Source organism: Pelophylax lessonae, assembly GCF_965119305.1.
Source record: "Pelophylax lessonae genome assembly, chromosome: 4".
In the NCBI taxonomy this organism is placed as follows: domain Eukaryota; kingdom Metazoa; phylum Chordata; class Amphibia; order Anura; family Ranidae; genus Pelophylax; species Pelophylax lessonae.
Window position 1 is genome coordinate 279,417,153 of NC_138771.1, and position 13,978 is coordinate 279,431,130.

The following is a 13,978-nucleotide window of genomic DNA, read 5'->3' on the forward strand; positions in this document are numbered from 1 at the left end:
GCCGACTCAACTGCGTATAGGAGAAGAGCCCATGAAAAGGGGGTGGGGGGGGGTGTTTCGTACAGCGCATGTGCAAAATTAAGCACATTACATCTTGCACATGCGCAGTATGACAATCTCAAAATTTTAGGTACAGGATTTCCCTGAAGTCAGGAAAACAAGGAAATGCAATAGAACATTTCTCCCTCAGTTTTCACCTTTTAAAAGGAAAGTTCCACTGATCATAACCCCCTGCTTTTCAGTAAAAGTGATCTGAGCAGAGATGCATGCGGAAATCTGGCGGAGTGAGTTGGGTCCGCATTAATCTTAACATATGAGCAAGATCTTGTGATACTTGTGAGAATGGAATATGTGCCATGTGAAGCATATTTTACTGCGTGTTTCTAACCTCCTGACAAGTTACATAACTATGAATCTGAGTATCGCATCCCTAATCAAAAAATATAGGTATGGTATTTCTAAAAAGTAAGGATGTGTATTTCTTGGGTTGCTTTCTTTATACTAAGGCTCCATGCACACTAGCTTCAAAAGTGGACGGTCCTACCTGTAGTGGACTTGCCATTTTCCAGGTTAAATAAAGCTACCTTGTTATACAGTGGGTACGGAAAGTATTCAGACCCCCTTAAATTTTTCACTCTTTGTTATATTGCAGCCATTTGCTAAAATCATTTAGGTTCATTCTTCTTCCTCATGAATGTACACATAGCACCCCATACTGACAGAAAAACACAGAATTGTTGACATTGTTGCAGATTTATTAAAAAAGAAAAACTGAAATATCACATGGTCCTAAGTATTCAGACCCTTTGCTCATTATTTAGTAGAAGCCCCCTTTTGATCTAATGCAGCCAGGAGTCTTTTTGGGAAAGATGCAACAAGTCTTTCACACCTGGATTTGGGGATCCTCTGCCATTCCTCCTTGCAGATCCTCTCCAGTTCTGTCAGGTTGGATGGTAAACGTTGGTGGACAGCCATTTTTAGGTCTCTCCAGAGATGCTCAATTGGGTTTAAGTCAGGGCTCTGGCAGGGCCATTCAAGAACAGTCACGGAGTTGTTGTGAAGCCACTCCTTCGTTATTTTAGCTGTGTGCTTAGGGTCATTGTCTTGTTGGAAGGTAAACCTTCGGCCCAGTCTAAGGTCCAGAGCACTCTGGAGAAGGTTTTTGTCCAGGATATCCCTGTACTTGCCCGCATTCATCTTTCCCTCGATTGCAACCAGTCGTCCTGTCCCTGCAGCTGAAAAACACCCCCACAGCATGATGCTGCCACCACCATGCTTCACTGTTGGGACTGTATTGGACAGGTGATGAGCAGTGCCTGGTTTTCTCCACACATACCGCTTAGAATTAAGGCCAAAAAGTTCTATTTTGGTCTCATCAGACCAGAGAATCTTATTTCTCACCATTTTGGAGTCCTTCAGGTGTTTTTTAGCAAACTCCATGCGGGCTTTCATGTGTCTTACACTGAGGAGAGGCTTCCGTCGGGCCACTCTGCCATAAAGCCCCGACTGGTGGAGGGCTGCAGTGATGGTTGACTTTCTACAATTTTCTCCCATCTCCTGACTGCATCTCTGGAGCTCAGCCACAGTGATCTTTGGGTTCTTCTTTACCTCTCTCACCAAGACTCTTCTCCCCCGATAGCTCAGTTTGGCCGGACGGCCAGCTCTAGGAAGGTTTCTGGTCATCCCAAACGTCTTCCATTTGAGGATTATGGAGGCCACTGTGCTCTTAGGAACCTTAAGTGCAGCAGAAATCTTTTTGTAACCTTGGCCAGATCTGTGCCTTGCCACAATTCTGTCTCTGAGCTCTTCAGGCAGTTCCTTTGACCTCATGATTCTCATTTGCTCTGACATGCATTGTGATCTGGAAGGTCTTATATAGACAGGTGTGTGGCTTTCCTAATCAAGTCCAATCAGTATAATCAAACACAGCTGGACTCACATGAAGGTGTAGAACCATCTCAAGGATGATCAGAAGAAATGGAAAGCACCTGAGTTAAATATATGAGTGTCACAGCAAAGGGTCTGAATACTTAGGACCATGTGATATTTCAGTTTTTCTTTTTTAATAAATCTGCAACATTGTCAACAATTCTGTGTTTTTCTGTCAGTATGGGGTGCTATGTGTACATTCACGAGGAAGAAGAATGAACCTAAATGATTTTAGCAAATGGCTGCAATATAACAAAGAGTGAAAAATTTAAGGGGGTCTGAATACTTTCCGTTCCCACTGTATATATGTTTCACTATGGCAGGATCAGCTTAGGCCAGTATTTACGATTGCCCTGGTTTTTCGCAAACTGACAAGTGGGCTAAGCTTCTACGCCAGGACCTGGAGGAGAAACTGCTATTCTCTGCCTTTGCGGAGCTGGGATAAAAGTCCTTCAGGGCCTTCCCCGGAGGTTCCAAGAAGACCTAGTCTGGCAAGTCACGAGGGGCAGTTCCAGACCTGTGGACAAGGGATCCTCTGCATGAAGGCGTGCCCTCACCTGGATCTGGGGTGGGGGGACGTCTTCACTGATTTTCGGATCCGTGGACCTCTCTGGTACAGGTCAAGTGGGTCCACTAAGTCATTCGATCAGGCTACAAGATCGAGGTTTTGGTCTTTTCCCCTGGAAAGGTTATTCCTATCCAACCTACACTTGTCCCCAGATCGCTTAAAGGGTAACTTTGGGACAGTGCAAGACTTGTTACTTCATGGGGTGATTGTTTTGGCTTCAAAATGTTTTTAGGGGTTTTACTCAAACCTGTTTACAGTTCCCTGGAAGGAAGGCAAGGTACGTTCAGTTATGGACCTCAAGGCGCTAAATTGCTTTGTGTGGGTACAGAAGTTCCGAATGGAGTGCATTTGCACGGTAGTGGCGTCCCTACATCTGGGGGATTTTTTTTGCTTCTATTGACATCAAGGATGCCTACCTTCACATTCCAATATGTGCCGGTCACCAGCACTCCGCTTTGCCGTGGTCGAGGAGCATTATCAGTTTTTGGCGTTTTTACCTTTTTGGTTTCGCCTCCGCTCCTCAGGTCTTCACAAAGTGTCAGCCTCGGTGCTAGCTTTGTTACGTCAGCAGGGGGGGGGGGGGGGTTGCGGTACTGGGGTACCTGAACAGTCTTCTGCGAGCAGAGTCAACTGCTCTGATGGACACCTTGGAGATTACTCCGCGATCTCTTAGGGAGTTTGGTTGTATTCCGAACCTTCAGAAGTCTGCTCTGGCCCCGTCCACAAAACTGGACCTTCTAGGTTGGTTTGGCCTCAGGCAGTGTTGCTTCCTCTGGAAAAACTCCAGAAATTGCAGGAGGCAGTTGAGCTTCTGTTGTCCAGCAGACGATCATCCCTCCGGGCTTGCATGCGGTTGCTGGGCCTGGTGGTGTCTACCTTCAAGGCGGTTCCGTTTGCACAGTTCCACATAAGATCTCTGCAAATTTGAGATTCTGGTGAAATGGGACAAGAATCCAGTCTCTAGAGGTGGCTTCGTTCTCTGGCACTTCGACAGGGAAATCCTCCTCCCCTGTACTGGGTGGTCGTCACCACAAATGCCAGCCTGTCCGGGTGGCGAGGCGTCCTCGGCACAGCTTGTGCTCAGGGAGTCTGGACTCGGGAAGAGTCTAGACTGCTGATAAATGTACTGGAACTCCGAGCGATCAGACTTTGTCTGGATCATTGGACAATTTGTCTTTAGGGGTGTCCGGTACAATACAAGAAGTGTCCTGGCGGCTCGGGAAGTAGCCGGGATTCTAAGGTGGACAGAATGATCGTTCCCGCCCTCTCTGCTGTACACCTTTTATTGCCCACACTTTCCTTGGTGCATACCTTTTTATCCAGGGAGCTCGACACTTGGTTCCTCCATTACTGCGGTCTCCATTACTTCCGTGGGTCCTCAAATTAGTGTTGTCAGTTATCCACGCGTCTCCCTCCGAAGATTCCCCTTCTTATGTTGTCCCAGAAGGTGGCCTTTTTGATGGCTATTACTTCTGCATGCAATGTTGTCCTGTTGTTCACCTTACCTGTTGGTTTACAGAGCTAAGGTTGTTCTTTGTCCCTGTCCGTTGTTCCTGCCAAAGTTCTTCTTTGATTTCCATTTGAATGAACACCTTGTGTTGCCTTCCCTATGTCCCAGGCCTAAACATCCTAAGGAAAGTAGTCTTTTAGGAAGTCAGACTCACTATTTGTACTCAATGGTTGGACCTGGAAAAGGCTTGGCCATTTTTGCTGCAACATTTCCAGAGGGTCAGACAGTGATTCAGGCCTATTCAGTTAGGGGTCTGGTTCCTCCTTTCCCTGTTAAGGCACTCTACTCGAGCCCTTGGTGCCTCCGGAGCCTTCCCTCATCAGGCATCGGTGCATACTTTTACAAAGTTGTATAAAGTGGATGTGTTGCCATCTGCGGACGCTTCTTTTGGCCGCAAGTTTTTCCAGGCTGCTGTTTAGAAGACCTGGTCCTCTTTGAGGGTGTATTGTTTTTCTGGTGAGCTCCAGTTGTTTTGGTTGAGCTCCATGTTACCTGGTTGGCTATGGTTAGCCTTGGGAATTTTTTCTGCGGTTTTCCCTCCCCTCATGTCTAACACTGCTTTGGGACGTCCCAATGGTTAGGAAGAATCAGGAGCTATGTCCATCATTGAACGAAATAGAAAATGGGATTTTTGACTTGACATAAAATCTGTTTCTCTGATCATTGACAGACACAGCACCCACCCCTCTGTGGAGTTGGCTTTTTTCTAACACTTCTTGTAACAAAAGGAGTGCCTATAGCTGGGTGTGGGTGTATACCCCCTGGGACTGCCCATAGGCGTAGTCAAGCTTTTTCCTACCTAGTGTCGTCCTCTAGGGGGCAGTATAACTCAATGCTTAAGAATCAGGTGCTGTGTCTGTCAGTGAACATCAGAGAATGATTTTACAGTAAGTCAAAAATCGATTTTTTTTTTTTTTCCTCCTGCTTCTAGAAGCAAATAGTGTTATCCTGTGTGTCCATGCACACTATTTTTTAGTATAGAAGCATTTTTTAAGGTTCTGCTTCTAGGAGCAGAAAACAAAATTTTTTGTAAGAGATTTGCCAGCAAAAAAAAAAAAGCTCCTATCCTAACTGCTGCTAAAAGCTGGCACAAACAGCTATTATGAGCGTTTTTCAGCCAGCATTTTTCTGTTTTTTCCTTTTTCATCTTATTTTAATGTTCCTTTAGGCTTGGTTCACACTGATGCAGTGCAAATTGATGCAATTTCACAGGGTGATTTGTGTTTTGACAGGGGCAAATTTATTGCAATTTCTGAGTGGACTTGGGCATAGCTGGAGATTAAATTTGCACCTCACCAAACTAAACTCACATAGGACACTGATCAAAATCGCACCGCATTGATGTGAACGGCCTTCATGGAAAGCAATGTATTTTATAAGGTGACATGCAAATCTATGACTTTCAGATAGCATCAGTGTGACCTGGGCCTTAGACGGATTTGCTTTTATTATACATTTATGGTGGTGCTATACTTATTTTTCCATTTTCTCTTTGCAGGTGCTTCAAAATTCTTAGTGCTAATGGTGAAGCCAAAATTTTCAGACCAAGGGATAGGGATGATATGGCTAAAACAGTGATTGAACAAATGGCATCTGAAGGCCTGAGAACCATATGTTTGGCTTATAGAGACTTTCCTGCTGGGGAAGATGAGCCTGACTGGGAAAATGAAAATGATATCCTTACTGGGCTCACTTGTATTGCTGTTGTAGGCATTGAAGACCCAGTAAGACCAGAGGTTAGTTTTAAAATAAAAAAAAATGCTATGAATTTGAAATTGATAGTAGATGTGATCTGTCAATGAAATGTGTTGAAAATAAACCATTAATTAGTATTTTGGAATATAGATTTGAGCACAGTCCTAAATCCTTCAGGTCTGTAGCATAAAAAAGCCCTGGATGTTGCAGCTCAACTCCAGTCAAAACTAGACTAAAGTACACACGATCTGAAAATCGGACGAAAAATGCCGCTTTTGAAGCTATCGAACAATAATCGGATTGTTAGTACACAGCTTTGGCCAATCACGACATTTTCATCCGATTTTATCCGATTGGAAAAGCACAAAAAAAAATTTCTAGTATACCAGGTTGTATGAATTTTTTTTGATCAGTACAGTTGTCTGAAAATACAAAACAAATACATTACAACACAATACATTGCTTCCAGTTTTTTTTTATGTTCTGGTACTAGAAATTTTTGGAACTTTAGTAAACTCCATTTTTATATTCATCTAGCATGCAAAGAAAAACTGACAATTTGTCATCCAATTTTTGGATCCTGCGTACAGGTCATTTAGAATAAGGGGCATTATAAGAGTTATCAGATTTTTATTGCACGGTGTCCCAGTTGGGGAGAGTACCCAACACTTCTTTTCGGGATATAAATAATGGAGCCCCCCCCCCCCCTCAGTGAGAACAAACAGCTTTTTAGTAGAATTTGGGTTAGAACTAGTGATCGACCGATAGTGGTTTTTCGTTGCTGATACCGATATTTTTGGCCATTGCATATTGGTATTGGCTGATTATTTTTGTACATTTAAACATTTTTTTATTTTTTTTATCACTTTACAGGTACTCTTGTGGAGGGATCTGGGGGTCTAAAATACCCCGAACCCCCTCCTCTGCACTTAAAAGCATTCAAAACGCCAAGTTTGGCTATTTTGAATGCTGTCATTTTATTTAAATCTGGCGCCAAGTGTTTTTACATGGAGACCTGATCAGAGCCGAATGCGGCTTTGATCGGGTCTTCGGCCGTGCAGGCTCTAGCTGCAGGCATCACTCCTGTACAAGTACTTTCCTGACAATATCGGTCACCTTGGTGGCCGATTCCGATATATTGGGGAAAGTGCATATCGGCCCTCGATATATCGGCTTTGCCGATAATCGGTCGATCACTAGTTGGAACTGTTGACTTTAACCACTTGCCGACCGCTCACATGGAGCGTACTGCGGCAAAGTGGCTCGTTCCCGTCCAGCGACGTAGACCTACGTCGCTGGACTCCTCCCCCTGTAGGCGGCGCTCGCGCGCCGCCGGAGGCGCGCTCCCGCTGTTTTCATTCACAGCGGGAGTCGGGCCAGGGGAGGAGCAGCGGCGATCGCCGCTGCTCTGCCCCGATCGTCGGGGAATCGAGTGAGGAGATCCGCCCGCCTGTGTAAACAGAGCGGGCGGATCTCTATAGTGACAGGGACTGACAGATCGGAGTGTTCAGCATAGCTGGACATCCGATCTGTCACTCAGTCACCTCCCCCCCCACACGTCAGTAAGCACCAGGCATACATTAACCCCTCCCTCTCCAATAAAATTAACCCCTTCACTGCCAGTGTCATTTTTACAGTAACAGTGCATATTTATAGCACTGATTACTGTAGAAATGTCACTGGTAACCCCAAAAGTGTCAAAAATGTCAGTCAAGGGTCCGATCTGTCCGCCGCAATGTCGCAGTCCCGCAAAAAAAATCGCAGATCACCGCCATTACGCGTTAAAAAAAAAAACACCAAAAATGACAGAAATCTTTCCCTTTGTTAGTAAACGCAATAACTTTTGCGCAAACCAATCAAAATACGCTTATTGCGATTTTTTTTTTTTACCAAACATAGGTAGCAGAAAACAAATTGGCCAAAAATTTAAAAAAAATTGATTTTTACATTTTTTTGGGGGGGGGAATTTCCTATAAAAAAATGTTAAAAATATTGTTGTTTTTTCAAAATAAATGCTCTTTCTCTTACGTCCTCCGACAGTCGCCGCCTCTTCATATTCGTCAGATATGGGGTATTAGACTTTGCTCCGAAGGAGTAGCTAGGCAACAGAATATGTTAACAATAAAGCTTTAACATATCCCACCCTCAAGGGGTGGTCCCCTCAGTCAATACCCTCCTACTTCCTGCAACCATATCTCAGTTTTAATGTCTAGCTTGTCAGGAGTGGCTGGCTCTCTCTGTGCTGGGACTTTTTGTCCCAGACTCTTTCTTCTTTTTAATATTTTATTTGAGTTTTTTTCTCTACCTTTACTTAGCTGTTGTTTTTGTCAGCATTAGTTAGTTCTTCGGACGAAGAGGATCATGCGGACTGGGTCTCGGGCTGATCCCCCTGATCGCAGGTCGTGGGTCAGTGGCTTCCCAGTCTGCCATCGAGCGTTCAGCCAGGTAACGCTCCTGGCACGGTGAACGACCCATCCCTGTTCGGTGCAGGGATGTTTGGTGAGGTGGCTACCTCACCGGACGCTGTGCGGTTTCTTAACCGCCATTGTGTGCGTCTTGAATTGCGACTCTCCCTGCCTCATGTGCAGCGGCTTGTTCGCCTGTGCGGGGGTTCCCCACGCCATATGAGGTAAGTGTGTCTATGTGGGGACCTGTCTGTCTGGGGGGGGTCTCAGTCTGGGACTGTGTAACCTGCCTTTAAATCACACTGCTTGTCTCCCTATCTCTCGGCTGCATGCTGTGGGCTGCAAGGGGGGGGGGGAGCTGTATGACACTGTGTGTGTCAGGCTGGGCAGTGTGGGAAGCTGTGTGCTGTGGGGCATGTTTTTAATGGCATGTTGGGGCATATACAGCGATCGCTGCGGCGATCTAACATGTATCCATATAATGGGATGAAATTGTGTGTGTTTTTATGCACTGTGGAGCGGCGGTTTCGGCGCCAAACGACGCCATTTTACCGGCGCCCGCTCCGGCCGCATGGTTTACATGCACGGCGGCCATTTTCTTGTAGCCTCCATAGGCTTACATAGAGCGCCCTGGCAGCATCACTTCCTTTTTCCTGGAACACCGGTCGAGGCAGCAGCGGGGTCTCCTCAGGTTTTATCCTTCTATTCCTGTTGTCCATTGCCTGTATTCAGTCTGTATATTCCCTGTGGGGGTCTCATTGTGCCTGAGTGTGTGCGGTGGGCTGCGCTTACCGCGCTTGCTGAAAGGGGGCAGTTAACCCTTGGTTGTCTGGCGTACAGGGGCAATGGATTCTCAGGAGGGCAAGTTTCCCACAGTATTGGTGGAAAGCCAGGGGACCGCTGTTTCCCCCCCCAGGGGGGGATTTAGCCACTATTGTGGCTGGCCTTGCTGCCCAGGTGCAAATGCTGGTGGCTGCTCAATCTACTAAACGGCCCAGAGTTGCTCTGTCCTCCGATTCTGAGGGTGAAGGTGATGGGGCTGTTCTGGCAGGGACCCCCCTATCGGGGTCCCGCTCCTCTCTTGATCTAGTGGGGTCTGAGGTAGAGGCTGAGGTTGAGGGGGTTGATAATTCTCCCCCTGGCTCGCCTGAAGAGCTTGCAATCATGGATGAGTTGATTGCTTCCATTAAGCAGACGCTACGTTTGCAGGACGAAGTGTGTCCCCCCGCTGCCTTGGCGGCTTATGGGACGCAGAGAAAACGCAGGACGCCGCAGGTTTTTCCCTGCAATGCTGATTTTCAGCGCGCTGTAAAGGATCAATGGCGCGATCTGCGCAAACCTTTTGCGGTACCAAGTAAATTCAAGCTGCGTTATCCTTTCTCCCCTGCCACTGATGAACGGTGGTGTGTGCCTCCACCAGTGGATCATGCAATTGCGGTTTTGAACAAAGCCACTGCGATTCCTGCAGAGGGATCCCCTGTTTTCCGTGATGCCACGGATAGGAGACTGGAGTCTCTTGCCCGTCATACTTATTCTGTTACGGGTTCTATGCTTAAGGCTCTATTTGCTTCTCTCATGGCGGCCCAGGCGATCGCAAGTTGGACGCAGATGCTTAGGCGCGTCCTAGTGGCCGATTCGGCCTCGGCGGCGACCCTGGACATGGTGGATCAGATCCACCAGGGTGTCATGTATCTGTGTGATGCGGACCTGGACCTGATTCCGTTGGCTGCACGTGTGCACAGCGTGGCGGTGTTGTCTCGCCGCCTGGTTTGGTTGAAATGTTGGTCGGTGGACCAATCTTCACGTAAAACCTTAGCCAATCTGCCTTATGATGGGTCTCGCCTTTTTGGGGAGTCCCTGGATGTGTTGATTAAGGGGATCACCGGGGGTAAGAGCACTCTCTTGCCCCATTTCCCCAAGGCTAAGGGGGCTTCTGGGAAGAAGCATGCGAATTTTCGGCCCCCTCAGGGGTCCTTTCGTGCCTTTCGGCCGCACTACAAGGGCAAACCGTTCAAAGGCCAGGGCTCTCAGAAGAAACCCTGGTCTGGGAAACAGAAGTCCGGCCAATCCGGACCTGCGGCCCATAACAGTTCGGCCTGAAGGGGCGCCCTCACCCAGTTTTGGGGTGGGGGGACGCTTGCTCGGTTTTCTTCAGCCCTGGTTGGCCCGTGTGCGGGACAGATGGGTTCTGGAAATCGTTCGATCTGGTTACAAGATCGAGTTTCTCTTTCGGCAGAGAGCAGATTTTTTCCCTCAAATCTACAACTGTCTCCAGAGCGCCTGCGGGATCTGCACCTGGCGGTGCGGGACCTGAGGGCTCAGGGAGTGGTGGTTCCGGTGCCTCATCGGGACAGATTTCGGGGGTTTTATTCCAATCTGTTCACCGTGCCCAGAAAGGAGGGCAAGGTTCGTCCGATTCTGGACTTGAAAGCTCTGAACCGCTCTGTGCGGGTTCGCAAGTTCCGCATGGAATCCCTGCGCTCGGTGGTGGCTGCCCTGGTTCCGGGGGAATTCATGGCCTCCATCGATTTGAAGGATGCGTATCTTCACATCCCCATATTCGAGGGTCATCAGAGATACCTTCGATTTGCCTTGCGGAGGATCACTACCAGTTCGTGGCGTTGCCCTTTGGGCTCGCCTCGGCTCCGCGGGTATTCACCAAGGTGCTTGCACCGGTTCTGGCATTATTGAGGGCCCAGGGCATTTCTGTCCTGGGGTATCTGGACGACATTCTGATTCGGTCTGCGACCAGTCAGGGTCTGGAGAAGGACCTGTCTGTCACGATGCAAACTCTGCAGGAGTTCGGTTGGACGATAAATGTTCCAAAGTCGACACTGAGTCCGTCGGTTCGTCTTCCCTATCTGGGAATGATACTGGACTCGGTGCAGGCGAAGGTCTTCCTACCGGAAGACAAACTCAGGACTCTTCAGGAGGAAGTCAGGTCCCTCAGGGACGTTCCGAACTCGTCTCTGCGGACGTGTATGAGATGTCTGGGATTGATGGTCTCGGCTTTCGAGGCGATTCCTTTCGCGCAGTTTCACACGCGGGGTCTCCAGGCGGAGATCTTGTCCAAGTGGGACGGGCGACCTCAATCTCTGGATCTTCAGATCTCGTTGAGTCATCACACCAGGGAAAACCTTCTGTGGTGGCTCCAGTCCCCGTTGGTGTCCGGGGGCAAGTCGTTTCGTCCGATCTCGTGGACGATAATCACCACGGATGCCAGCCTGTCGGGCTGGGGTGGTGTTCTGGGCGTTCTGTCCGCCCAGGGGACCTGGTCGGAGGGGGAGTCTTCCCTCCCGATCAACATTCTGGAATTGCGTGCGATAAGGCTCTGTCTTCATCGCTGGACGGACCGGCTGCAGGGCTGCCCGGTTTGGGTGCAGACGGACAATGCCACGGCGGTGGCCTACATCGACCACCAAGGGGGCACCAGGAGTGCCCGAGCGGCTCGAGAAGTGGCCGACATTCTGTCTTGGGCCGAGACTCATGTCCCGGCGATAACGGCGGTTCACATTACGGGAGTGGAGAACTGGCAGGCGGACTATCTGAGTCGCCAGACCCTGGATCAGGGGGAATGGTCTCTCCATCCGGCTGTCTTCCAGATGTTGTGCGCGAAGTGGGGTCTTCCAGATGTGGACCTGTTAGCGTCTCGCCTCAACTACAAGGTGAAGAGGTTCGTGGCAAGGACGCGCGACCCTCGGGCAGACGCGTCGGACGCGTTAGTGGCCCCGTGGCATCAGTACAGGCTGATGTACGCGTTTCCACCGATTCAGTTGCTGTCCCGGTTCCTTCGCAGGTTACACTCGGAACGCAGCACGGTGATTCTTGTGGCACCGGACTGGCCTCGCCGGTCCTGGTACGCAGACCTCGTGAATCTGGCGGTCGACGCCCCCTGGCGTCTGCCTCTTCGGGACGATCTACTGTCTCAAGGACCGATTTACCATCCTGCTTTACAGTCGCTGGCTTTGACGGCCTGGCTGTTGAGACCGAGGTCCTGAAGGAGAAGGGTCTCTCTCCAGAGGTTGTTCATACCTTGATCAACGCGAGGAAGTCTTCCTCGGGAAAGGTTTATTACCGTACTTGGAAGGCCTATTTTGCCTGGTGTGAGTCCAGGGGGTTTTCACCCCGCACGTACTCGGTTTCCCGTGTGCTGTCTTTCCTTCAGACGGGTGTCGATCAGCGTTTGGCGCTGGCTACGATAAAGGGTCAGGTGTCTGCGCTGGCCGTTCTGTTTCAACGTCCCGTGGCTTCCAACTCCTTGGTTGGCACTTTTATTCAGGGTGTGCGGCATCTGGTTCCTCCTAGGAGGGATCCTTTGCCCCCTTGGGACTTGAATCTAGTCCTATCTGTGTTACAACGTGCTCCTTTTGAACAGATCAGGGAGATCTCGTTGTCTATGTTGTCCAAAAAGGTCGCCTTTTTGGTGGCGATCACTTCGGCTCGCAGAGTGTCGGAACTGGCGGCTTTGTCCTGCAAGTCTCCGTACCTGGTTGTTCATTTGGATAAGGTGGTCTTGCGACCTAATCCTTCTTTTCTGCCGAAACGAGTTTCGGAATTCCATCTTAACGAGGATATTGTTTTGCCTTCGTTGTGCACGAAGCCTAAACATCCAAAGGAGGTGAGATTGCATTCTCTGGATGTTGTTCGGGCGATTAGGGTTTACCTTAAATCGACTGAGTCTTTTCGAAAGACGGACTCCTTGTTTGTTCTTCCAGAGGGTCCTCGGAAGGGCATGGCGGCTTCCGCCTCTACCATTGCCAAATGGATCAGGAAGACCATTGAACAGGCCTATGCCTTGCAGGGGAAGGTTCCCCCTGTGCCTGTGAAGGCGCACTCTACTAGATCTCTGAGTACGTCTTGGGCCTGTCGTCATGGGGCTTCTGTAGCCCAGGTGTGTAAGGCGGCGACTTGGTCGACCGTACACACTTTCACAAAATTCTACAAAGTAGGTGTTCAGGCATCGGCGGATGCTTCCTTTGGCCGCAAGGTTCTTAGTGCGGCTGTTCCCTAGGGTCCCTTGTTGGGGACTCCTGGCTGTTGGGATAAGTTTTGTATCCCCTGGTTTTTTGTCTTTTCCTGGGTTGTTGCTCCTGTTGAGCACTTATTTTTGCTGTTGCCCAGCTGGTTTCCTTCCTTTGGTAAGGTTCCTTTCTTTGATGTGGAGACTACGTTGCCTTTCGGCGCGGATGCGTTTCCCACCCCTCATGTTTGCACTGCTTTGGGACGTCCCCATATGTGACGAATATGAAGAGGCGGCGACTGTCGGAGGACGTAAGAGAAAACGGAATTTTTGTAAAATCTTACCTGTAAAATTCCTTTCTCTGAGTCCTCCGACAGTCGCTGCCCCCGCCCCTCTTTTGGGGTTTGAATGTATACTCTACTGCTATTCCACTAAAACTGAGATATGGTTGCAGGAAGTAGGAGGGTATTGACTGAGGGGACCACCCCTTGAGGGTGGGATATGTTAAAGCTTTATTGTTAACATATTCTGTTGCCTAGCTACTCCTTCGGAGCAAAGTCTAATACCCCATATGTGACGAATATGAAGAGGCGGCGACTGTCGGAGGACTCAGAGAAAGGAATTTTACAGGTAAGATTTTACAAAAATTCCGTTTTTTTTGTTTATAGCGCAAAAAGTAAAAATTGCACAGGTGATCAAATACCACCAAAAGAAAGCTCTGTTTGTGGGAAAAAAAGGACGTAAATTTTGTTTGGGTATGGCGCCGCACGACCGCGCAATTGTCAGTTAAAGTCACACAGCGCCGAATCGCAAAAAGTGGCCTGGACGGAAGACAGCAAAATCCTCCGGTGGTCAAGTGGTTAATAAAGCATGACTTTAATGAAGCATCTGTTACAACTGCTATGTTCTTG

General features: G+C 48.7%; 1 protein-coding gene across 4 annotated transcripts in view; it reads left to right on the forward strand.

Moving 5' to 3' along the window:
• Window positions 1-13,978, forward strand: part of ATP2B1 (ATPase plasma membrane Ca2+ transporting 1) — a 369,470-nt gene that overhangs the window by 269,950 nt on the left and 85,542 nt on the right. For all 4 annotated transcript variants that reach the window (XM_082254546.1, XM_082254548.1, XM_082254545.1 and 1 more), the window contains exon 12: window positions 5,506-5,743. In XM_082254546.1, the coding sequence (XP_082110672.1) occupies window positions 5,506-5,743 (238 nt within the window). The remainder of the gene's footprint in view (window positions 1-5,505; window positions 5,744-13,978) is intronic.